This window comes from Eulemur rufifrons, chromosome 6, assembly GCF_041146395.1.
Source record: "Eulemur rufifrons isolate Redbay chromosome 6, OSU_ERuf_1, whole genome shotgun sequence".
Taxonomy (NCBI): Eukaryota; Metazoa; Chordata; class Mammalia; order Primates; family Lemuridae; genus Eulemur; species Eulemur rufifrons.
This window is the reverse complement of record NC_090988.1, coordinates 51338564-51363301: the sequence shown is the minus strand read 5'-3', so window position 1 is coordinate 51363301 and position 24738 is coordinate 51338564. Positions and strand designations below refer to the sequence as shown.

Below are 24738 nucleotides of genomic sequence, written 5' to 3'. Positions count from 1 at the left end.
CCACATCTGAACCCCAGTCCTCCCTCCACCCGCATCTCGGCAGTCAGCCCCTCTGTCCTTCCAAGTGCCCCAGCCAACCCGGCATTCGTTCCTGGGCCTCCTTGCCCTCACGCCCCACATGCGGAGACAGAACAAATCTGCTGGCTCCACCTTCAGAACAGAACTGGAATCCAAGCACTTCTCACCTTGGCCACTGCCGCCAGCCTGGTCCAGGCACGAGGCTGCGGCCCTTCCCAGCCTCCTGCCTTCATCACCACCACCCCCAGTCTACACATGGGGAAACTGAGGCTGGGGGCCCTCCCCAGGGCCACACAGAAAGCCCACCAGGGCTAGCTGGAGCCGGAGTCTGCCACCCCGCTACGGCCCGCACCCCCGGCTCCCGAAGCGCGCTGGCAGGCCTGACGACAGGGCCCTGCTGCGCAGCGCCTGCATGTGTGTCCCCGAGGAGCGAGGAGGCTGCCAGCTGGGTTTATGTTTCAAGACGTCTGTCCTCGCCCTTGGAGCAGGGACATCAATCGGAGCCGCCTTGCCTGGAAACCGGAGAGCTCCCCCCGCCAGCGCCCCGAGCCGCCGAGTTCACTTGAGGAGGCCAGAAACTGCAGGGGCGGGCTGGGCTTCGCTCAGCATTTATTTCATATGGCTGTTTAAAAAGCTTGTTTTAAAATATAGATCATTATATATATATTTATATATATAAAATATATAAAGAGGAATTGAGGAGAGCCGCCCCAAAGACAAAGCTATGTTTTATAAATATTTCTGTAGCTCCCACATCCCAAAGGAAGAAAAAAAACAAAAAATAAAAACACATTTACAACCCAAGCTAGTGGTTCCATGTGGTGCGCCCAGCAGGTTCAGAGCCCGGGGTGGGCTGGGGGTCCCGCAGAACGTGTGATGAGGGCGGGCAGACCCCTTCCCGGAGGCTGGGCGCTCTGGCCCTGAAGGTCAAGTCCACACCAGTCTCACCAACCCCCTGCCCTGGATTCTTCGACCAGCCTGTGGGCACTCCAGGGCCTCGGGCTGCCAGGTTATTTTTAATCTTGTCGGTTTCCTTTGATGTCCCGGCCCTCCTTCCAGGGTGGCCAGGCCTCCTGTTCCTGGTGGCTTCCAAGTGCAGGCAAAGCTCGGGCCACCTCCCACGCCAGGAATCTGGAATTCACAAGCAAAACTCCACGGAGGGTCTCCAGGCCCCTGGCCCTGGCTGCTGAGGGTCCTCGGGCAGAGTCTGCGCCCTGCGTGGGGCGGAGGGCACAGCCTCACTTGCACACGTAGCGCTCCACGGTGCGCTCACACCTGCGGCAGGTGACATAGCAGCACCAGTGGTACTTGCAGTGGCACCGTTCGACCACACGGTCTGTGTAGGGGTTGTAGCCGCGCCCACAGCACATGAGGTCGCAGCTGTCGCTGCCGTTGGATGTCTTGTTGCACTGCCTGGTGGAGGGGGGAGGAGGTCAGCGAGTGTTCCTGTCCCCCCCCACACACCCCCTGCGACTCCCAGCCTCCCCTGTGGCAGCTACTCAGCCCCTCTTGGAAGGTGTCTCCATCTGGGGAATTTTAACGAATTCTCTTATCTAAGGCTACTTCTACCTTTCCCATTTCTAATAAGCAGTTATCAAAATGATGGGGTTGCTTTGCTTTCTTGGAGGTATCTTTTTTCTGTTTCTTCTACTTCTAAATACTCAAGGGGCCTTCAAAAACCAATCTGTCTAATCATCCTACCTTCATATTTAATCTGTACTTATACTGTGACAGATGTGAGGATCGTTTTCACTTTCGGAATCCCAGGATACACTCAGAAACACTCAAGATGGCACGGGCTGTGAGGCCACGTGAGCATCTGCACACTGTCCGTGGAGGGCGAGGGGCTGGCGGCCACGTGGCTCCCACAGGGCAGGCGCGTCCCTGGGTATTTTATCTTACTAGAGGCAGGCAGGGTCCTTGGGGAGGTAAGGGAATTATTATGCCCACGACACTGGTGACCACAGGCTAAACCAAGGGCAGAGGCTTAAACTCAGGGCTGCTGAGGCCGAGGCCATTGCTCCCTCTCCCTATGCTAAAGGCATGGGACCCACGGGCTGGCGGGGCTGCATTTCTTCCTGAATCACTCCTGTGGGATAAGAGGACACTGACAGACCCTGTAAAATGCAAATGTCCTTCTGTGGCTATCAGTTCTTGTGTCTGATGAGAACACCTCTGTTCGTATTGGTGGTGCCTCTAGCTGGGCGCAGGCTAGAAAGGGGGTGTTTTTAATCGGATGCAGCTGGGGATAGGGCGGCAGGGTTCGGAACACTGGGCAAGAACAAAAGGGTCCCCATAGCTGTGTGGACAAAGGAATCCCAGAATGTCTAAGACAGGCAAGCCCTAGAGATGACTGAATCTAATCCTCAGATTTACTGATAGGGAAACTAAGGCAAAGATGGAAAGGGTTTTCCCCAGGGTGAGTACGGGGTCTGTGAGAGCTCAGGAAGGCTCCCTGGAAGAGGAAGCCACCCAGGATTTTGATAGAAGATGAGCAGGAATCTCAGGACTAACATGCGGAGGACAGGAGAGGGGGTGGAGGGAGCATCTGGGCAAAGGCCAAGGCCACAGCCTGGTCCACAGTAGCGAGAGAGCAGAGGGTAGGGGAGGGCTGGAGGCAGGGAGGCCGGACAGAGGCGGGGCAGCAGCTGGGGAGAGGCCCAGGCCTGAGCAGGCACGGGGCAGGGGCGGGAAGGAGGGGAGCTCCCGGAGAGAGTCAGTGACTTGCAAGCAGTGCCTGCAGGAGGCAGGAGAACAGCGGGAAGAGTACATGCCCCAGGGCCAGGCAGACCTGGGTTCAAGCCCCAGCTTTGCCACTTATAGGCTGTGTGACTGAAGAAAAGTCACTTAGCCTTTCTGGGTTTTGTTTAGCCATTCAACATCCATGAGTTCCCCTCTGGCTTATCCTAAAGGTCTGCAGTTGACCACTAGGCCCTCAGTCGTAGGAAAGGGACAGAGTTCCTTTTTTATTTCTAGATCCCTGACACGCAGTGTCTGAAAACCGGGCCTCCAACATCAGAGCCAGACCAGGCCTGAGAGGGTGCCTGGGATGGGGAGTCAGAAAGTGTGACATCCCAGGGAAGGGCCTCTGGGATGCCTGGCTCCCAGGGCACAGGGTGGCACAGGTCATGGGGTGCGAGTTTCAGGGGTGCAGGCCTCTGGAAGAAACATGACAAAAGGTTTGGAATATCAAATGCTGGCTAGGCCTCAGTTTCCCCAGGTTAGATTTGAGGAGGGCTGCAAGGCGTCTGCCCCAGCTGGGGTGTCAGCCTCTGCGGAGACACCACCTGTGCACATGACAGTTAACAAAGCTCATTTATATCCAACCCTCTGCACGCCGTATCTCCTAACCCAATACATCTCACATTCCCCCTCCTACAGGAAGTCTTCTTTGATGGCCAGGCTGGGTCAGGGCCCCTCTGGGCTCCTCTTGCACTGGGATTTCCTCTGTCATAACCTGAGCACTTGAGGTCCCCCCGCCCACCAGCGCCTGCCAGAGCCAGGCAGAGCTACAGCTGACCTGCAGCCTCATGTAATGGGTGCGAGAAGTGTTTGTGGTTGTAAACTACTGAGAAATTGGGGTTGTTTGTTACTGCAGCAAAAGCTGACTGATACAGATGCGTGTAAGGGCCCACCCAGGGGAACAGCATGCTAAGGATGCCAGGAGGGTGGGTGGTGTGGGGACTCCTCTCCAGTAGTGCAGGGGCAGCTGGGACAGAGGCCTGGCAGCCTGAGGGCAGAGGGAGGGGGAGAGCCAGCCTGGCACAGAGAGATGCTGGGTAAGTGTCACTGGAGATCACTGGCCAACCCCGTGAGCTGCCTGGTGTCCTCCCCATTGCACGGAAGATGAGACTGAGCCTCAGATCAGTGAGGGACCTGCTCAGGTTCACCCACCCAGGGAGCTCTGCCCTTCCCCGACACACACACACACACACAGACATTGGGGAGACCCTCTCTCTGCCCTGGGGTCCTCCGTGGGCTTCCCCCGGGCCTCTGTGTTCTAGAATCCTCCTCTCCCTCCCCCATCCCCATCTGCCTCGGCCCAGCCTCTCACTCCTTCCTGTCTCCCTGGCCTGACCCGGTTCCATCTTCATTCCGCCGACCCCCTCAATCTGGCCTCCAGATGGGAGCAGGGGCCTCCTCGCAGCGCCTGCCGCCCTGGCCTGCGGGGACGGAGCCCCCAAACCACCCCTCCCTCTGCTGGAGACGGGAACGTGGGCTGCGGAGGAAGTAAATGCTGGCCGGGCACCAACTATGTGCCAGACACGTTCCCAGACACCCGCTCTCTGGTTCAATATTCTTTTAACCCCGAGAACACTAGTTTTGTGGAATGCTATTAGGGGCTCCCTAATAAAAGAGTTCCACGGCCAAACACCTCTGGGAAACACTGGCTTAAACAGACCCTTTACCACGGGATTCCTCGGAGCCTTTAATATGTTCTTGTGCCTCGTGAATTACCAAAGAGAATTTCCCGACATATTTGATTGCAGAACTTTCTATTATAGTATGCCAGGGCCAGCTTTCTCCAGAACAGTCTTTGGGAAATCCTGCTCGCCTGAGTCCCCACCAGCCCCACCTGGCCCACAGGCCTGCAGTCACCACGGGCTCCCCACGACTGGGCCAGCTGTAGGGACCCCAGCCCTGGCAGTGAAGCTGGGAGCAGGGGGTCCCCAGGAGGAGATGGGAAAAGATTGGACCCAGGAGAAGGCTGGGAGTGAGTCGGGGTACACAGGCACACGCTTGCTCTACAGCACGCAGGCAGACTGCACCCCCTTTCGGCTCTGTGTGGACCCCACGTGGACCCTGTGTGGTTGTGGGCTGGCTGCTGCCCCTACCTCCCCTGTGACACTCAGGTACACTGTCTTTCTTTCTTTTTTTTATTTTTGAGACAGTCTCGCTCTGTTGCCCTGGCTACAGTACAGTGGCATCATCATGGCTCCCTGCAAACTCCAACTCCTGGGCTCAAGTGATCTTCCTGCCTCGGCCTCCCAGAGTGCTAGGATTACAGGTGTGAGCCACCATGCTGGGCCCTCAGGTCCTCTTTCGTCCAATGCACAGGCTGTGTGACATTCACCCTTCATCTATTCATCTGACATTTACTGAGCACCTAGTTCATGCTGGGCAGCCTCTTCTCTATCCCCCGTCTCTCGGTAGAGCCGTTGTCTCTTCTCATCTGTCTCTCGCACTAGGGCAGAGTGGGGCGGGGGCTCCCACCAGCCTCCATTCCCCAGGGGCCCCTGCCAGGGCGAGGTGCAGAACAGGCACTCCCAGAGGCTCTGCGGGGACCCTTGCACCCTGGCATCTGCACTCAGCATTCCTGGGGCCACCTCTCTCTACCGGGCAGGGACTCCATTCCCCTAATGCCAAGTGGGTCCCCACTGTGTGCCTGGCCCCGAGCTGGGAAGCAGCCGGTGCAACATAGCTGGCCCTCTCCTGCCAGGGTGGCAGCAGGCCCTTACCTGTCTTGCGTCCCGTGGGAGCCCACCTTCTCGTTCTTCATGCAGAAGTCGGGTGAACTCTGCAGGTAGACAAGTTCCGAGTCCTTTACTGGCCGGATATCCAGATCCTTAGGCACCAGGTGCTTGCGGGTGCCCATGGGTCGGTGCACTACCTTGGTGGCCGACAGGTAGCGGGTCTTGAGGTCAGCGGCTATGTCCCGAAGCTCCTGCAGCCCCTTCCAGCAGGTGCGGATGGAGCAGGAGCCAGACACCCCATGGCACTTGCACTTCATTTCCAGAGAGGCACGCAGAGCCTGCGGACAGGGGAGGGCGTCGGGCTGGGCGGCTGGAGCCCCCTCCCTGGCCTGCCCAGGCACCCTGGCCCCACCCGCCGCGTGGCTGGGCGCTCTCGGGGAGTCATCACCCACTTAAGCCTCAAGTGATGGAGCTTTTTGCTCTAAAGCTTGGAGGAGTTGTGGGCCTTCCTCCAACTGAGGGGGCAGCTGAGGGGCAGGAAGAGAGACATTTCCAGGGATAAGAGATGCCATTATTGAGCACCTACTATATACCAAGTGCTCTAACACATAATGTGGGTTAATCAACACAACAACAAAGGCTCAGAGAGGCTAAGTCTCATGCCCAAGATTGCACAGCTAGAAAATCGTGGAGCTGGATTTCAATCCAAGTCTGAGGGGGATTCCAAAAGTGGTGGCTTTTAGCTGTTCCATGCTTTTCTTTCACACAAAACTGGAGCTCACTAATGCTTGCTGGACAAAAGGGAGGGAAAGAAGAGAAGGAAGGAAGGGAGTGGGGTAGGCATGGGGAGGGAGGGAGGAAGAGGCAGGGGGAACGCATGCCCCTGCCACCACCACCACCCCCCCCACTGCCAGTGCTCCCGCCAGGCGACCCTCAGCAGGCCACGTCACCACTCAGGGCCTCTGTGTTCTTTTGCGCAAAGCGGGCGCACAGTTCCTGCCTTGCAGAGTGCTGTAAGGATTAAATGAGGTGCACGAAAGGGTTTTGTGAACTATGAAAGCTAAATCAATTTTGGTTTTAAAAAATTGGTTTAAGTAATAACTAAGGTGGGCAGTGGGGAGGTTTGGGTTCAGGGGCATGGGTAGACTCTAGCCCCAGCTTTGGAAAGGACTCAGGCTCACCCGCTTCCCTGGGCCTCAGTTTCCCCTTCTGTACCTAAGGGGCAGGAGTCAGATGCTTTCTAAGGGCCTTACAGTTCGCCTTTCAAACACTCCTTTCCACTCGGGATCCCCTGCTCAGGCCTGCCCTCCCACCTGTCCTGTACAGAGAGCTGCAAGGGTCATGGTTCACCTGGGCCCTGCCCCCACCCCCCCATCAGAAACATGGGGAAACTGAGGCACAGTGGGCAGGAACTTGCCCCAGATCACTTAGAGAGTAGCTGCTCAAGGTCCCAGAGCTCCTTCCAGCTCACCAGTGGCAGGAAGTGGGGACCGAGGGAGTCCATTTGGGTATAAAATCTGGAATTTGCTGAGTGAAGCCTGTGGAGGGCCCAGAGTGGAGTAAACAGGACCACAGGGCATCGAGGCACATGGAGTCCTCAGGGAAAGGAAACCTGGCTTCATCTCTCGGCAGGTGAGGAAAGGGGCCCAGGGCTTCCCGAGGCCCACTGGGTCCGAAACACGTGGTCGTGACCTCATTGAATCCTCACACAGCCCTGCAGCTTGGGGGATATGGCGCCCCTTTTGCAGATGGCCCCAGGGACCCGCCTGCTGTGCCCTGAGGCTGAGGGCCCGCTTTGGACTGCACTGGGGAGGGGCGGGCTGTGCCCCCGGCTAGCCTGGCCCTGGTGGTGGGCGTGGGGGCGGGGTTTCCGTGAACAGGGGCAGGTCGGCAGGCTGGGAGGCAGAAGTCCTGAGTCCCTGGCCAGGCTCTGCTACAAACCCTCAGTGTGATTCGGCCTCAGTTTCCCTAACTGTCCAAAGATGGCCTGGACATCCTAGAATCCTCACTCGAGGGAGACCAGTGAGAGACGGTGAGGACACGGAAGCCCTGCACTTGGACTCCCACAGACCTGGGCTCCGTCGTGCCCTGTGGCCGAGCCACTTCAGTTCTTCTGGCCTCCCCTGGTGCCTCTGTAAAACGAGGCTAACAGGGCAGGGCTTGGTAAGACGCCGTCTGTTTACAGGGCTCTGGCCCAGCAGCCAGCCCTGCCCCTCACAGGCCCATCCCCCATCCGTGAACACGGGACAATAGCACCTGCCCCAGAGCTGTTCCGTGGACCACAGGAGAGAAAATGGGTCAAGTACCGAGCACAGGGCAACATGGATTGGTATAAAGTGTTGTGTTTTTTATAATTTTCAAAGGAAAAAAAGGTCGGTTCCTTCACTTATGCATTCACTCACCCAGCCTTTTGTGCAATGGGGTGAGGAATTAATGAGAAACTGATGATAATAAATGTTGGAGGGAAACTGTGTTCTGGAGGTTGGGGCAGGTTTGGGTGGGAGTCCCCATTAATCCAAGGAGATGGCTCCTTAGTGTGAGGCTCTGTTGCCCACAGCCCTCTCCACACCCCAGGAGCAGGAACATGGCAGACAGGGACTTAGCACCAGATCACCCACCCGCCCCCATTTCATAGATGGGAACAACTGAGGCCAGAGAGGAAGTGACTTGCCCAGCGTCACTAAGCCAGAGCCAAGGCCAGCACTCAGAGCTCCTGAGTCCTAGTTCAGGCTCCTTCCACTTGGACAACCCAAATCCCAGTGGACCCCCTGGAGGAGGAGGAGCCCGGAGAGCCCCAAGCGGCTGGAGAGGGAAGAGCTGAGGAAGGTGGAAGCCATCAGGCGTGGACCAATCAGGGCCCATCTCCCACACCCCCCTCCACTGGGGCACACTGGTGGCCCTTTTCCGGCCAATGGCACAAGCACAACTATCTGGGGGTGGGTGGGGTGGGTGGTTACCTGTCTCCCCACTTCACTGTTGTGTAGACGCATCAGTTTATTGGCTTGGGATCCTGTTTTTTTCACCTTCATAGGAGCATCGGAAAACTTGGCCCCCATGAGGAGCCCGTAGCTGAGGTTGTCCGCACATCCTCCCCAGCGGTTCCCGGGCCCGGGTGGCTCACCTGGGACGGGGCCGCAGGAGCAGCCGGGCAGGTCGCCGGAGGTGCAAGCCCGGGCGATGGCGTGGCTGATGGCGGCGGCCGACAGCGCATACACGAAGGCCGACTCCCGGGTCCCTGGGGGCGGGAGGCTGGGTCAGCCGGGCAGGGGTCCAGGGACAGAACCTGCCAGGTCTGAGGCCCTCCTCCTTCACCCCCACCCTCTGCAACCAGGGTGGTACTGGCAGAGGACAGCACTAGGGCCATCAGGCTTGTCACCCCTTCTCCCTCAATTTCCCCCAAATATGCCAGCTGCGTGCCACACTCACTCGCGACCCACACACCCACCGGCACGCCCTCCCCCACAAGGCTTTGACCCTGCTCGCCCTGCACTTGGGGTTAGCGGCTGCTCTACAGGCACAAAGGCCCAGGCCCTGAGCTCCTGATGGGCCAGATGAGTGTCCAAGGAGCCTGCTGTGTGTCCCCCCAAAAGGTATGTTCCAGTTCTGACCCCTGTCTCTGTGCGCATGACCTTATTTAGAAACAGGGTCTTTGCAGATGTCAGGGAGCTGAGACGAGGTCACACTGGGTCAGGGTGGACCCTAGGCCAGTGGCTGATGTCCTTGTAAGAGGGAATTCTGGATACACAGACACACAGAGGGGGAGAACACCATGTGACCACGGCGGCAGAGACTGAGTGACGCAGCTGCAAGCCAAGCCAAGGCTTGCCGCAGCCACCGGGAGCTGGGAACAGGCGAGGAAGCCTCCTTCCCTAGCACCTTCAGAGGGAGCCTGGACCTGCCCACACCTTGATTTTGGATTTTTGGCCTCTGGAACTGTGAGACAATACATTTCTGTGGTTTGAAGCCAGCCGGTTTGTGGTACATGGTGACAACAGGCCTAGGAAACTAATACAGAGCCCACGTGCCCCGGCTGTCGGGGGTCCTGGCCTTGGTCTGAGTCCCGGTTTCATCTCTCAACCAGCAAGTCACTTCCCCGTCTCCAGCCTCCGTTTCCTTAAGTGTAGACCATGGGTGACAACACCTACCTCACAGGCTGGCTCTGGAGTTCAAGTAATTCAGGAAGGGAGGAAGGGGTGCAAGAGCTGCACAAACATTAGCTGTGACGTTTAGGACCAGGAGAGAAGTTGCTACCATGCAGGGGAGAGGTTAGACCCCTCAGGGGGTTCCTGCCAGGCAAAATCACCTCTGTTGTACACAGGTTCCCCCAAACCCAGCCCACAAGCCACCTCCTCCAGGCAGTCTTTCCACAGGAGACGTTCTGCCGTCTCTACCCCACTTTGTGCAGCGTGCAGCAATTTCAGCAGCCTGGTCTGGGATTACCTGTGGCACACCTGTCTGCCCCTGCGGGTGGGCCCTGGCGTTCTCCTTCATATGCCTCCCTCCCAGGAGCCTCCCTGACACGCGGCCTCACACACAGCAGGGCTCGGTCATTCCCTCGCTCATGCATTAGGGAGCACACGTGTTTGCAATGCCACTCAGACTCCCGCTGCTGACACATTCACTCACCTGCATGTTTACTCATTCGTTCATTCGTGCCCAGATACTTGTACCTATGATTAATTCATCCACCACGCGCCATCCATCCCTTCCTCTATCCATCTGTGTATCCATCCATCATCCATCCATTCACTCGTCCACCGTGAATCCATAACCCACCCGCCCATGAATTCACCCACCTATCTAAACACACGCAGATCTACGCCTGAGTTCACCCGCCCCCCACCCGCGTGCATGCGGCAGCCCCTAGCAGCCCCGCCGGCTCCCCACCTCTCTCCAGGTCAAGCAGGTAGTTGGGGGCGAGCTCGATGGAGGAGCAGTTCCAGCGCATGTCGGCGAAGGCCCTGCGGCAGGCCTTGGTCACCTCGCGGGCGGCGTGCACGATGGTGTGCATGAGCTCCAGGTTGCTGCGGCACAGCTGCACCTGCGCGGACACCAGGCCCTCCAGCTGCTTGCAGTGCTGCGTCTGGTTCAGCGCCAGGGCCGCCGGGGTCTTCGACAGCGCCCTGCACACGGCCGGACGGCAGCGAGGGGTGGGAGGAAAGACGGGGCTGTGAGGGGCCACGCCGCCTCCACCCGCGCCACTGGCCCCAGCCTGCCCCTCACTGGTCTCTGGAGAAACCAGGAAACCAGGAGCCAAAGTGCTGCGCGGCAGAGCAGTGTATCTCCCTCCCGTCCCTGTGTGAGCTTGGGCACATCACTGTCCCTCTCTGGGCCTCAGGCCCCTTTCTAACAGAGGATCACACTCCCCATCTTTCCTAGGCTTTATTATGATTAAACTAACAAAAACCAGGGTTCCAGTTCACGAAGTACACACATCCACGGGCCTGTTCGGTTCTCACACAGCTGTGAATTATTAGTCTTTACTCAACATTCATTCAACACCGCACAGCGATGTGCCAGGAACCACGCTAACTGCTAGATTATTGTAATCACAATAATTATGCACACTATTAATTGTGCTCTTACCATATACGCAACATGAGTTAGGAGTTTTCCATCATTGTTTCATCTAATTACTAAACCCATTTATTATGTTATAAGGTCCCTTATCCGTGCAAGGGATTGTTATTAAAGGCTTAAAGAGCCACTCAGTTTTGTGATGACCTGGAACTTGGAAAATTGAGTATCTAATCCAGATTTGGCCATTAACTTGCTGCGTGACCTTAGATAAATCACTGCCCCTCTCTGGGCCTCAGTATGTGTACCTGTAAACTGTATTTTCCGGAATGGGTTCCAGTGAGACACTCTGAAAAAAGGGATCCATTTGGGGAACAAGAAGTGCTATGTCCCCCGCTGGAAAGTCTTCATGCAGATTAATATTTTAAAGGTCCTGAAAAGTCCTGCAGCAAAGTAACAGGCTTGGTTTTGTTTAACTCGGAGAGTCTGTTGAGCACTAAGCCTTTCACTTGAGGAATGTCAACTGAGGGGGTCTCTATGACCCTTGGTGATGTTATAGCACCTACGAGCCCCCCAGATCCTGGCTCTGGGTACTGGGGTTCTAAGGCTCTAGGGCCAGGTCCATCCTGGAACCGCTGTTCTCCCAGACCTTCTCTGAGGAGCAGGCTGCACCAGGCAGCACTTCCCCTAAGCACAGGCTAGAGGGACTTCACAGCCCTAAAGGACTCCACACCAACCCGCCCCCAGAACCCCCCCCACACACACACAGCAGGAGGGTGTCTGGAACCAGAGCCAGCTGGCCCTCAGCAACCCAGCAGAGATCCTTCAGGGACAGCGGGGCAATAAGAAGCCAGTCGCAGCCACAAGTGCTGAGTGCCCTGCCTGCTGCGGCCTCAGTGGTCCTCACCCAGGGCTGGGGCTGACACCTGGCGAGGCTTGACCCAGAACTCCTGGTCTGAGTCCTGAGGGAGGCAGCCGGGTGCTAAGGGAATAGCACAGGCCTGGGTAGACTCCAGGCTCCATCATTCACCTTGCAACCTTGAGCAAGTCACTTAACCCCTCCTCTCCCCCCACCCTCCCAGCATTATCTGAGAGATTAAATCAGACAATGCGTGTCCAAACATGTATATCACATGCTCTGCCCAGGGCTGAGTGCTGTGGTCAGGGCTCAATGATGGGAGCTACTACAATTACTGCCTTGGTGGTCTCTTCCCACCTGCAGGCAGCCCCCCTGTGCCCACCCAGTCAAGGCCAAGGGCTACCACCTGACATTCAAGGCCCCTCAAAGTCTGCCCCCCCAGCTTTCCCCAGCCTCCTGTCCTCAACCTAGTATCTGTCCACACCAGTCTCCTGACTTCTCCAACAGGAACTGTCTTACCACCATGCCTTTGCCCAAGCTTTTCCTGATGCCAGGAGTGCCCTTCCCCCTGCTCCTGTACCTGAGTAAATAAATGAACTTGATCTACTTGTGGAAGAAATATTTACTAAGCACCAACTCTTCTCAGACTCATTTGGTAACGAACATAACATAGATCCTTTCCTCAAGGTGTCCCTAGTCTAATGCCTGGATAAACCTATGAACAGTTGTAAGTCAATAACCCAGCTGTTCTGCCTCCTGGGCTTGTCCAGGGAAAAGCTTTGAGTACTGGCTGTGTGACCTTGGTAAGTTGCCCAACCTCTCTGGGCCTCGTGGCCCTCATCCGCTATAAAGAAATGATAAGTAGGCCGGGCGCGGTGGCTCACGCCTGTAATCCTAGCACTCTGGGAGGCCGAGGTGGGCGGATCGTTTGAGCTCAGGAGTTCGAGACCAGCCTGAGCAAGAGCGAGACCCCATCTCTACTAAAAATAGAAAGAAATTATATGGACAGCTAAATATATATATAGAAAAAAATTAGCCGGGCATGGTGGTGCATGCCTGTAGTCCCAACTACTCGGGGGGCTGAGACAGCAGGATCCCTTGAGCTCAGGAGTTTGAGGTTGCTGTGAGCTAGGCTGATGCCACGGCACTCACTCTAGCCTGGGCAACAGAGTGAGACTCTGTCTCAAAAAAAAAAAAAAAAAGAAATGATAAGTACTCCTTCAAAAGGCTATGGTAAGACTTAAATAACAAAATATATGCAAAGCGCTTGGAGCTTTCATAGATGAAGTCCCCCTACTCGTGCTCAGGTGAATCTTGAACCAGAAGGAGTAAGAAGACACAGACTCTAACTCCAGCTCTACCCTCTCTGTGCTGTGCAAACTCGGGCAAACTGCTGCCCCTCTGGGGGCACCAACTACAAAACGGGGATCCTGGGGTCTCGCCAGGGCTGAGTACTGTGTGCCTCATTAAGTCCTCAGTAGGTTAGTTTACCTCCTCCTGCCTCTCATTCTCTGCCATGCCCCACCCACTCCATAACCCCAAAAGACAGAAATCTTCCCTGAGACGCAGAAGAGGCGAGGGCAAGCGAGCACGGCCAGTGTCTGCAGTTAGGGCAGCACGACCCATCCTGAGATCACTGTGGGTGTCCCGGGCGGTCTCCCCTCACTGCAACCCCTGACCCAGCCCCACCCCCAAACTATGAGCAGGGAAAGGTTTGGTGTGCCTGGACGCCAGGACCCTGCCCAGGGCATACCACAGAGCAGAGCTCAGACGTGGTCCCTGACCCAGACGGATCTGGTCTGGGCCTCCCTGGCCTTCCCTCCTGGGAACCTGTTGCCTGATTCCCTGCGGCCCTTCCTGGGTGGGCTTTGACCACACAAAGGCAAATGTCATCACCTCGGCATGTTTCTTGGCTGTTAACACCCGCCACCCCCACCCAGCAAACACTGCTCACACGTGCGGTACTGTTGCGAGGAAACAGCCCCCATACGGACACAGCACTTCCCACTTTATAGGGCTGCTCGTTTCACACTGTGGAGGGCGGCCTAGACGAGATTATCATCCCCGCTTTGGACCAGTGAGGATGCGGAGGCAGCGCCAGGGGCTGTGCTGGCTGCATCCCCCAGCAAGGCAAGTCCTCCTCCCTGCTGGGTGTCAGTCCCTGCACGCGGCGTGGCCTCCCCGGCCCGGGTCCCCTCTCTGCTCTGTTGTGGGCAGTCCACTGAGCCTGTCCTGAGCCCTCTCTGCTCTTCACCCTCCCAACTTTCTTCCCTTCCCCTCTGAGCATTTGAAAGTGGGAAGGCTTGCGTGAATGACAGCAAATCAAACACCCAGGCCAGCGCAGGCGCAGTGGTGTTCAAGCCGCGTGGGCTGCCTCCCTGTCTCCCCTGGGCTCCTGCTCAAGCCAAGAAGGGGATGGGTGGGGTGGGCTGAGCCTCCCACTGGGGGCTCAGGTCAGGCAGTCCCCAAGTGCTGGGTGCCGTGGCTCTCAGGGAGGGAAGCTCTGTGCTCCTGGTGCCAGAGGTCTCACTGGCTGGGACCCTGGGCCACCCCTGAGCCACTCTGGGTCTCAGCCTCCCCAGCTGGCTGAGAGAGAAGGTGCTGGAAGGGCAGCTCCCAGACGAGGCTCCGACTCCCTGGGTGGCCAGCGGATAAGTAGGAAGCTGTTTCGGAGGCCCCTGGTGGGCGCAGGGCAGGGCAGAGCCCAGGGCCCAGGGCTCGCGGGAGCAGCCAGCCCTGGCGCTGGGGAGGCCGGCCCACGGGTGCAGGCGGAGAGCAGGAGGCGGGAGGCAGCAGATTCCACCCCCGAGGAGGGCCATGCGGTCATCTGGTAATTAGTGGTAATGACCGTTTCTAACTAAATCCCCCTTGGGGAGGTAATCAAGGATTAGGGCGGGAGGCGGGGGAATTACCCGTGTGGACATCTCGGCTTGCCTCACTCCGGCAGACCCCTAATTGGAAACATTTCAGTTTATCTGGCGGCGGGGGTTGGGGGAGAGGGTGGAGGAAAGGACAGGAGGGAACACAGAGTTCACAGGCAAGGCGCGTCCGGGGCTCCGGGGGGACGAGCCTTCTCTCGCTCTCAGGAGTCGGGGGCTCTCCTGGGGCTGGCTGGGGCAGAGACCTGGGTTCAAGCTCTGGCTCAGCTGCTCCCTCACTGCATGACCCTGGACAGGTCACTGCCCCTTGCCCTGCCTCAGTTTCCCCATCCATTCCCTCAATGTCCAGAACCAATGGAGGCTCCAATGGTGTGGACATTTTAGGGTAACACAAGCTGACAAATGACTTCACCTTCCCATTGCAGGAGCCACAATCCTCCCTCTCCCTTTCCACTGCGCCAGGCCATCTTCACACCTGGGTGGTCCTCCCCGCCTGACGCCTCCAGGCAGGGCTTTCGTCATCTCCTGCCTGGTGCACTGGAGAGCCTCCTCCCTGCCTTCCCTGCCCAGTGTATTACTGAGGTGTTTTCCTGGTGTTGCCAGGTGGCCCTCCCCTCAGGCAGCTCAGGGTACCTGGCCCAGGTAAAGCCCCTTTCCAACAAGGGCCTTCATCCTGGACCTGCCCTCCACAGCATCCCTCTGCCCCCAGGCATGGGGTCGGGCATATGACGAAGCAGCCAGGCTGGGGCTCCTTCACATGGCCTGAGCCCCAGTTCCGGCTCTGCAGTTCTGCAGCCCGGCTGCTCACGGCGCTGAGCGGTGCTACCGGGTGAGTCTGGCAGAGCTGGGCTCAGAAGGTCCCCTGCACCAGCACCACCTAGAATGTAGCCTGGCACTGCACCCTTCCACCAGGGGACAAATAGGGTAAGGTCAAAAGTCGGTGGCAGGGTAGACCTCACATTCATAGCTACACTTCCAGGGCGGAGAGGACCCTGGTCAGGGCACAGGAGCCCACAAGGCTTGCCCTGGGAAGCCCTGTAGTGCTGCCTCTCCAGACGCTGCAGACCCTAGGGTGGGAGAGCAATGGAGTCTGAGGGGACCCTATTCCCCAAGCCAGGCTTTTGCCCCACCCCTGCCCACAGTCTTTTGGCCCTCCTGGGCCCCACATCATCCTGGTGCCCACGTGGCAGGGAGGATGGAGCAGGAACCTGGCCTCCCATCCTGCCCCTCCTGGGGAACTCTCCTCCGTGATAAGTCATGACTCCTCAATCAGGCCCCAGGTCTAGGAAACAGGTCCCCTCAGAACTGCCCCTTCTTCACCGGCCACCCCAGGCTGGGGGCTGCAACCGCCAGCCCCGGAAGGAGAACCCCTGGGGCTCTACGGTCTGAGGGGCCTCTTGTTCTCTCCTAGGCTTTGTTCCAGGACTCCAGAGCCAAGAGTGACCATCAAGTTCCCTTGCCCCATAGATAGGGAAACTGAGGCTGAAGGGCCTGCCTAGAAGTGACACCAGGTACCCTTCACACCCAACACTGCCCAGACCTCAGAGATGGAAGCCTGCCCACCTGCCCCCCCACCCCATCCTGCAGGGTGAAGCCCTGATCGGCCTTGTCAGACACTTGTCAGCCAAAAAGCCGAAGAGCGGCTTCTACAGCATCGCCTACTGTCATCGTGCAAGTGGGGAAACTGCGGCCCAGAAGGGCAGGGCTGGCCCAGTCTGTACACAGCCAACCAGAGGCAGAGCTGAGCTAGACCCCAGATCCCAGGCTAGGGCTCCTTCCACCCGCATTTTGGAGCTGAGGAAACTGAGGCTCAGAGAGGCTAAAGTGATGGATCAGACTGAGGCCTGGCCCATGGCTCATGAACTGGCAGCTCTCAAGCTGGGACTCAGACTCCCAGTCCAGTGTTCCTTCTGCCCCACTTGGCAGCAGCTGTGTCCCATGCAGACTCTCTCAGGACTCTTCCTTGAGAGGCCCCACCTATGGTGAGCAGCAGGCTTGGCTGCCCAGGGAGGGGGCGGCCTTTATGGGCCACTTTATGGGTGCTTCACAGCAGGCTGGGGCCACCGTTAGTCCCTTCCCTACCTGGGGCAGCCAGGAAGGGGGTGGACGGCTCAGACCTAGGTTCCCCCAACACTTGCTGGGTTGGGACTCTCCCAGTGCCTGGCTGGGGTGGAGGTAAGGTATGGGAAGGGTCCCCGGGTTATTTCTGGGCAGGTGCTTCCATGGACAGCCAGGCTCTGACCCCATTCCCCTGGGCCCCACCCCACTGGCTCCGCCTGAGCCCCAGGCGCCCACCTGGTGGGCATTCCAGGTCACTCAGCCACATCTGGTTTCATTCCTGTGTCAAATGCCCCTTTCATCTCCAGGTCACTTTCCAAAGCCCAGGGCAACATGGCCCCCTGGGACATCCCCAGGACAGCTGAGCCTCCTGGATGAGCCCCCACCTCCCACCGTTCTGTTCCCAACTGTCCTGTGGCTCCCTGTGACCAACAGCCACAGAGACAGATAGCCCAATTCAAATCCTGTCTCTACCACCTGCTAGCTGTGACACCCTGCTAGGTAAAGAATCCCCTGGCCTCCGTTTCCTCTTCTGAGTAATGCGGGAACAGCAGAAGCCACCTCACAGGGTGGTTGGGAGATTTAAATGAAATAATATACAAAGAGCACTAAGAACAGTGCTTAGCATGAACAAGGCCGTGCATTTGTGTGCATACATGTGTATGCATGTTTATACTTATATGTACCTCAACATACATGTGTACACGTGGCCTGCTCATATGGTGTGTCTATATATACACCTACATACAGATGTGTACACACACACACACACACACACACATATATTATCGTTATTCTTAAACTCCACCCCTTCTCCCACTTCCCCATCTATCTTAAGCCTCAGCAAGAGTTTAACCATTATCTAGAGGTTTGGCCTCATGGAGCCTGTCTGCCTGGGTTCTGATCCCACAGCCACCACAACTGGCTGTGTAAGACCTTGGGGAAACTGCTTAACCTCTCCATGCCTCGTTTTCCTCATTTGTAAAATGGTAGTGGTAAGACTATCACGTCCCTCAAAGGAGTACAGTATTATCAAAATTAAAGGACCAAAGGTCTGAGAGCAGTGTCGGGGCATTTGAGAGGAGGCTCTTGCTGTCCTGGTGTCTCTGAATGTGTCCACATGCACCATCCTGCCTAGGACACACGCTCTGCATTGCACCTCCGCCCAGCAAAATCCCACCTGTCCTTCCAAGCACAGCCCACGCGCCTCCCCTCCCTTAGGTGGCACTGACCACTTCTCCTCTGTGCTCCCATGCTCCCTCTCCGGGGACACATATTTTTCTATGTGTCCGTCTTCCCCAAGAGCCTGGGAGCTTCTTCAAGGCAAACGTTAAGTCGTGCCCATTTCTGTCACGGCCTGCGCTCTGCAGTGGGGATAGAGGACATGGATGCTGGGCTGAGCCATCTACCCCACCACATGCCAGCCTGGCGGCTTGTGTGCGTCACGCTCTTCTCAGAGCCTCAGTATTGCCACTGTAGAGCAGGTATGATAGCCGTGTCCCCTACAATGCTCTTATGAGCAGCAAATGTCACCCTAGCCTAGTTCTCAGTCTCTGATGCTCCTTGTGCTCCCTAGCAAATCCTCTCCTCTGGAACTTAGTTTTCTTATCTGTAAAACGGTGGTGGAAGAAGGGCTTGGACTCACTGATCAGAGGTCCCTGCCAGCTGGGACAGTGCCAGGTACCCAGCAGCAGAGGGAAGGTGGTTGCTTTCTCATAAAGCTCATCAAGGACAGCTGGGAGGAGCTGGGGCCCCAGGGCTGGGCAACCGCTGAGCCCAGGCTTCTCCTTGCAAACAGGAAACACAGGAAGATGGGGTTCCCTCTTGAATCATCAATTAATCGATAACTCAGCCCCAGAAGGGGCAGGGCCAGTGACCTCCAGACTGTTTGTTGGCGGCCCAGCCACTATCACCTTGTCTTCCAGCTAATCCACAAACCCTCCCCAGCCCCCATAATCTGTCCCCTGCTGTCTTATCTGCCCCGCTCCCCGCCCCCACCCCAAACTCCAGACCTGTGTCTTGTTCTGGACTTTTCCACCCATATCTGGGCCCTTGCTCACGGAGTCCCCTCCACCCAAGTGCTCTCCTCCCCACTGCCCCCACCAGCCAAACTCCCCACAGCTCTTCAGGCCCTAAGGCCACTGCCCCTGAAAAAGTTCCCCAGTGTCCCAAGTCTGTGCCTCCCCCTCACCAGGTGGTCTGCCCTCCTCTGGGCCCCCGTAAGACCCGCACTGGTCTCTCCTAGGGCACCGGACACTTGTGGAGTTATTTACGGCCTGGGCTTATCTCTCCCAGCCCAGAGGGCAGCTCCTCCGGGAAGGGGCTGGCTTTTCCTCCTCTCCCCTCCTGCCCACAGCCGGCAGAGAGCAGGCACTCCCTTCTGCTGGGCAAGGCGGCCCCTCTCTCCCACCTACCTCGCCATTAATAATTTCTGTCTCAAGGAACGCCCTGCACATGTGCACAGCATCTGACAGCTCGGGAGGCTCTTTCACGGCCTCTTCTCAGCTGACCTGAGCGGGCTGGAGAGTCACCCTCCTTTGACAGAGGAGGACGTGGAGGCGCCAAGAAGTAGAGTGACACTTCCCCAAGGTCACCCAGGTGGAGGAGTCAGGACTGTCTTTGTGGACCTCCAGGTAGGGTCAAGGAGACTGACAATCTTGAGCTGCCTCCGTGCCAGGCCCCTAGGCCAAGATGTCTGTTTCCATCTGCCCCCGCGGAGGTCTCCCGCAACTCAGCGGCCTTTGCGCAACCGTCCGCTCAGGACCGGGCAAGTCCATCGCCCTCCACGCCCTGTCTCGCTTCCTCTTTGCAAGCCCGGGGGAGGTAAGGACATTTTACAGGGAAGGAAATGGGGTCTTAAGAAGAATGATTTGCCCATGATTGCCAAGCCAACTTGGGCTCCTGGGTCTTGGCGCGCTCGCCCCATCCAGGGAGCCCCTTAATGCCCTCCGCCGCCCCAGCCGCCAGTCCCCGTCCGCGTGGACGCAGGGTCCCTACTTACAGCCACTTGATGCCATAGCACACGCCGGTCTGGAGAGCCAGGGCGAAGAGCAGCGTCTCGCAGACCTGCGGCCGCGCCCTCATCGTCGCGCGGCGGGCGCGCTCAGGGGTCGCGCCCAGGAGGAGCCGCGCCGAAGTCCAGCCGCCTGCACCGCCACCGCCGCTCGTCCTGCGCGCACGCCGCCTGCAGTCGGGGAGAGCGGAGGCGGCGGGTTAAGGCTGCGCGCGGGGCGGGGGAGGCGTTTTATTCAAATTACAAAGGAGGGGTCGGGGCCCGGGGAGGCCGAGCGCGAGGCGGGCGTCCCCTCCCACCCGGCCGGGGGTTCCAGTTAGGTGTGGACGGAGCGCGGCAGAGGGCTTGTCCACCTAGTGCGGTCTCCCGGCCCGGCCGCGCCCTTGCGCCACTCAGGCTGGGACCCAGGCAGCCGGAAGGAAGGGCAGGAGGCGACAGAACCAGGGACACTAGGAGAGACAGGACAGAGAGACATGCCCAGAGGACGAGGCTGAAAGCCACTGAGGCAGAAGACAGAGGGACCAAAAGGAGAGGAACGAGGAGTCTGGACGCAGGCGGCAGATTCCGGGCTCAGTTCTTATGCCCACAATATTATTAGTTATTATGGCCTTGGCAGTTCTCCTCCTCCACTGCGCCTCAGTTTACCTCCTCTGTAAACTGGGGTGACTCGGGCACAATTCACCTTTTATAAAGAACGTTCACGTAACATGATCGCATTTGCTCCTCCCAGCAACCCTGTGAGATGGGTGCTATCACTGCCCCATCTCACAGATAAGAAAACTGAGGCCCAGAGATGTGGTCGGCTAGGTAGCGGCAGGTCCATGCCGGGTTTTCTACTCTCACGTCTACCGGGTGTCTGTTGAGATCAAAGCCCCTGAGAAGGCAGGAAATGGGGCTTGCTCTGGGCGTCGGTTTCTCAGTCTGGGAAGAGGAGGATGAGACGTGGGATGGCAAATCTCTTTGTGCAGTGAGAGTGCCCCTTTAGCCGCCCCATTTTGGAGGGCCGCGGTGCGGGCGGAGCCTGGGCGAAGCGGGCCAGCTCGCGGGGCCAGCGCCGTGCCGCCTCCCGCCGCCAGGAGGCGCCCTCGGGCCGCGAAGGAACCGCTACCCCGCCCGCCGGCAGCCCGCAGAGCTCATTTCTCCGGCTTTTTTTTCTTCTTTTTTCTCTTCATTCTCACCTCATTAACTCCCTTCCCAGCTTCTCCCAAATTTACCAACACCTGGCGTTCGCGCGGAGTCACACAGCCCCAGCCCCTCTCCCCTCGGGAGCAGCACAGACAAAGGGATTCCTTTCTAAAGGGTTTGGGAGTTGGAAAAAGGAGGCGCCACCGTAGAGGGGGGCGCTGGAGCCGGAAAAGGGCGTCCTCCTCTGGCCCTGTGAGCTTGGGCGAGTCTCAACCATCCCCAGCCTCAGTTTCCCTTCTGTAAAAACAAGGGGCTGGACTTCACGCATCCCTGCCGTCTTTCCAGCCTCCCGGTAGTCTGCGGATCCTCGAGCTCGCGCTGCCTAAGTTTCCACTACTACGTGTACCTGTGTGTATGTGCTCGTACGTGTGTGCCTCAACACACACACTGGAAACCCCACTGTTTTTTGGAGCCGTCCGGCATAACTCAGAGGAAGGCACAGAGAAAATCCTGAATTACAGTTTTTTCCTGCTCGCAGAGTCCCCCCGCTCGGCGCCCAGCACATGGGGTGCCTGCGACAAACGTGCCAAGTCTAGGCTGGGGGGTCTCAGCGGGGTTTTCGGTGTCACTGAGTCCCCTCCTCCCACTAGCCTGTATCCAAACCCTTTGTCTTACTAGTCCTGAAGTTTACTGCACTTCTCAGAACAAGAAAAATATCCGCTCGATATGGTGGGGCGGGGGGAGGATCAAAACTCTAGTAACTGTCTTTGCCCCCTCGCAAAGTGTGGGCTCCCCAGGGCACCCGGCATTCCAGCGTGGGGAGGGTACAGGGGCTGCACGAGGAAGGAGGCGCGCGGACTCACACTGGGGGATCCGTGTCCAGCCCGACATTCCCAGGGAGGGGAAGGGACGCCCGGGTCACCCAGCGGACCGGCACCCAGGCCCCAGCTACTCGGGGCTCTTTCGGAGCAGCCCGGATGGACAAAGGCTTCTCCCTCCACCGCGCTAGCTCGTCGCTGGGGGAGGCAGCGCCTGGCCTGAGCCTCTGGGTCCTGAAAGATTATTCCTGTACTGTTTAAGAGCGTCCGGGACACCCCAGCGGGCCGCTGGGTCACCCTCAGCCTGCGCCGCACGGGTCAGGGCGCCCTCGCCTCCCCGAGCCCCCGGCCCGCCAGGGGGCGCTAAGCCGGGGGGCCAGTTGCGATCTGCAGCTGCCTCCGCGCCGTGTCCCGGGCGGGTGATCCAGTCTGTAGTGGGGCTGAGGTGTAGAGTGCCCTCTCTGTCCGGGTCGTTCTATAGGACGTCCACTTGCCGTGGTCAGTCCTGAACTGCCCGGCCCCTTGCTTCAGGCCCGGCGCGGAGCCTCCCTTGGGGACGGGCGCGGCCCGCGTCAAAGCGCAGTGTCTTTGGAGAAATAGCGGTCCTCTCCTCCCCGCGCTGGGAAAAAGGTCCCAGCTACCCCGCCTGCAGCGGGCCGGGACAGGGAGCCGCCCCGGGCTGTGCACACTCAGGGCGCCGCGAGCGCAGCAGCCCTGCGCCGCCAACAGGTGGTCATAAGGTTTTGGCTGTGGAGGTCTCTGGAAGCCTCGCCTTTGGGGTGGCCTCCCCTCTGAGCCAAGCCGGCAGGGACTTGCAAGGCTCCCCTCCCCCGACGCTCCCTTGCTGGGCCGGGAGTGGGCACTGCGCGCCGGGGCAGAGTGTCCACGCCGCGCGTCAGGTCGGCGCCAGCCGGTCCCGAAGCCTCCTGCAGCGCCGCTCTCAGAGCGGACCTCGCGAGCCAGGGACGCCGAGCGACTGTTTCAAGGTTACCTGTGAGGCGGAGCGAGGCCGGGCCCGCAACCCGGCTTTGACCTCAGCCACCAGTCTTTCGAGATGCGTCTGCTCAGCTGCCGACGCTGCGCCAGGTCACCCGGGAGACCAATTGTTTTGGAAGTGGGAAGGGTGGGTGGGGGAACTCTGATCTCTCCCGCTACCCCCCCTGGAGCCCGACTCCGCTCGCCCAGGGACCGTGAGGAACACGGAGGCACCTCAGGGTCCGGGTTGGGAGGCGTGGGGCTCGTGCGCGAGCTCAGCCAGATGTTCAGGGCGGTTCCAGATGTGCCGCGGGGCCGGGGACAAAACTCCTCTCCTCCCCACCCCCCAGCCTGGAGCTCAGGTCTGTAAACAAACTCGGTTCTCCCCCTTCCCCCGCCGCCTTGGGGAGCTGTTCTCAAGGCAGGGCGTCCGCCCCTAGCCTCCCAATTTGGTAGGACCTGCCGAATTTCTCTGCCTTTTGCCACCCTCTCCCGCCCCACCATGCGCACACCCTCTGTCGCGGGATCCAAGCCACCCCCGGGATGGCTCGGGCATGACCTCATCCGCGGGCCGACTGGGAAGGAGGGGGTCTACTGGGGAGTGGGGACAGGGCCGGGAAAGCTCTGGGAGGGCCGCAAGAAACTGCACAGCCCACCCCCACCCCGCGTGTCCCTAAAGCCCGAATGTCCCTGAAGACGGCGTCCCCCGGCCCCTACGGCTGCGCTCCGCAAGGGTCATTCCTCGGAGTGCTGCGGAGAAGAGGTATGCAGGAGGGCTTGGTTTGCTTAACCCGGGAGTGGGTGCCCAAGGGGGTCGCGGCGGGTGCGAGAAGCGCGCGGTCCTCCTTGGACTCGGACGCCCCCCACCCTGGCGGGTCCCCGCTGAGCGTCTTCCGGCTGACCACGACCACTGCTCACCTCTCGGGGCGCTCACCCGCGCGCCCTGCGTGCCCGCTGCCCCGGCCGGCCCAGCGAGCGGCGAGCGCGGTTCCAACCGGCCGAGCGCACTCGGCTGGGCGAGCGGCGAGGACGCCCTGCTCGTGAAGCGGCGCAGCGAGAACGCCGCGAATCCTGGCCAGCGGCGGCCGGCTCTGGTCCCGCGCGGACTCTAGCGAGGACTCAGGCTGCTCTCGGCTGCGCTCAGCTCCCCGCGGCCTGCGCTCGCCGGTTCGCCGGAGCTCTACCCCTCGCCCGGCGCGATCTGCAGCGCGGGCCGCCCAAACTGCTTTATATGGCGCCGGCGGCGCTTTGATCCGCCCACGTCAGCGCGCCGAAACCCCACCGGGTGGCTCAGGCCGCACGCGGGGGGCGGGGACGGGGTCCCTGCGGACGCCACTGACCCGCTGCGGACGCCACTGACCCGCTGCGCCCGCGCCCGCAGCTCCAGAGGACTTCGCACCCCGTTGAGTTACAAAGGGGGAGCATGCCCCCTACAGCTGGTGTTTACTAAGCGTGGCTGCTGGGTGCCTCCTGCGTGCTTGTGGCGCGTGGGGCCCGGGTTAGGCCCACCTCGAATCCTCGCAGCAGCCGGGCAAGGAACCTCAACTCGCCAGCGGGAAGTCGGGCACGGTCTGTCTGGAGCCCCGACATCGCCAGGTGTTCGTCTCGCAGCTTTGTTACTATAGGTGTCGCGGGTCCTGAGACCTGAGTTCATGTCCCAGTCCTGGTCTTTCGTCCTGGTCCTTTGGGGGCCATCTCTCCAGGCCTCTGGTTCCAGTACTGGAAAAGGGTTAACGATCCTGCCCTCTCAGAGGAGAAAGGAGGCACGAGGACTCGGTGCTGCAGAGCGCGCTGTAAACCTTAGACGCTGAGCCGGGCGGGCGTCCTAGCGGCGGCTGGGGTGACTGTCGGGGAGTCTTCTGGACACGGGGCTCGGGGCTCAGGGCAGCAAAGGACTGGGTTTCGGAGGCCAAAGGGGACTAAAGAGGCACTTCCTACGCTGTGTAGCCCAGGCAGGGGCAGTGCTTCTGGGTCCACTTTCCCCCTTGCTTGGCCAGACCCACTGCCTGCACCGCCCCACCACCACTTTGATTTCAAGGTGCCCATCAGGTGCTGCGGTTTC

General features: G+C 59.2%; 1 protein-coding gene across 1 annotated transcript; it reads right to left on the bottom strand.

Moving 5' to 3' along the window:
- Positions 1-526: 526 nt before the first annotated feature.
- Positions 527-19933, bottom strand: WNT11 (Wnt family member 11). Its single transcript, XM_069469232.1, has 5 exons — positions 19747-19933; positions 10320-10555; positions 8390-8667; positions 5478-5770; positions 527-1431 (listed from the first exon to the last, which is right to left on the bottom strand). The coding sequence occupies exons 1-5, from the start codon at positions 19827-19829 to the stop codon at positions 1257-1259; spliced, it is 1065 nt and encodes a 354-aa protein (XP_069325333.1). The 5' UTR covers positions 19830-19933; the 3' UTR covers positions 527-1256.
- Between the last annotated feature and the right edge of the window lie 4805 nt (positions 19934-24738).

What these genes read in the sequence shown, in the direction of transcription:
- WNT11 (XM_069469232.1), bottom strand. Translation starts at nt 19,829, where the DNA reads ATGAGGGCGCGGCCGCAGGTCTGCGAGACGCTGCTCTTCGCCCTGGCT. An exon ending in ACAGTGAAGTGGGGAGACAG is followed by an intron (nt 5,771 to 8,389) that starts GTAACCACCCAC and finishes CCCTGTCCGCAG; the next exon opens with GCTCTGCGTGCCTCTCTGGA. An exon ending in TCCCACGGGACGCAAGACAG is followed by an intron (nt 1,432 to 5,477) that starts GTAAGGGCCTGC and finishes CCCCTCCACCAG; the next exon opens with GCAGTGCAACAAGACATCCA.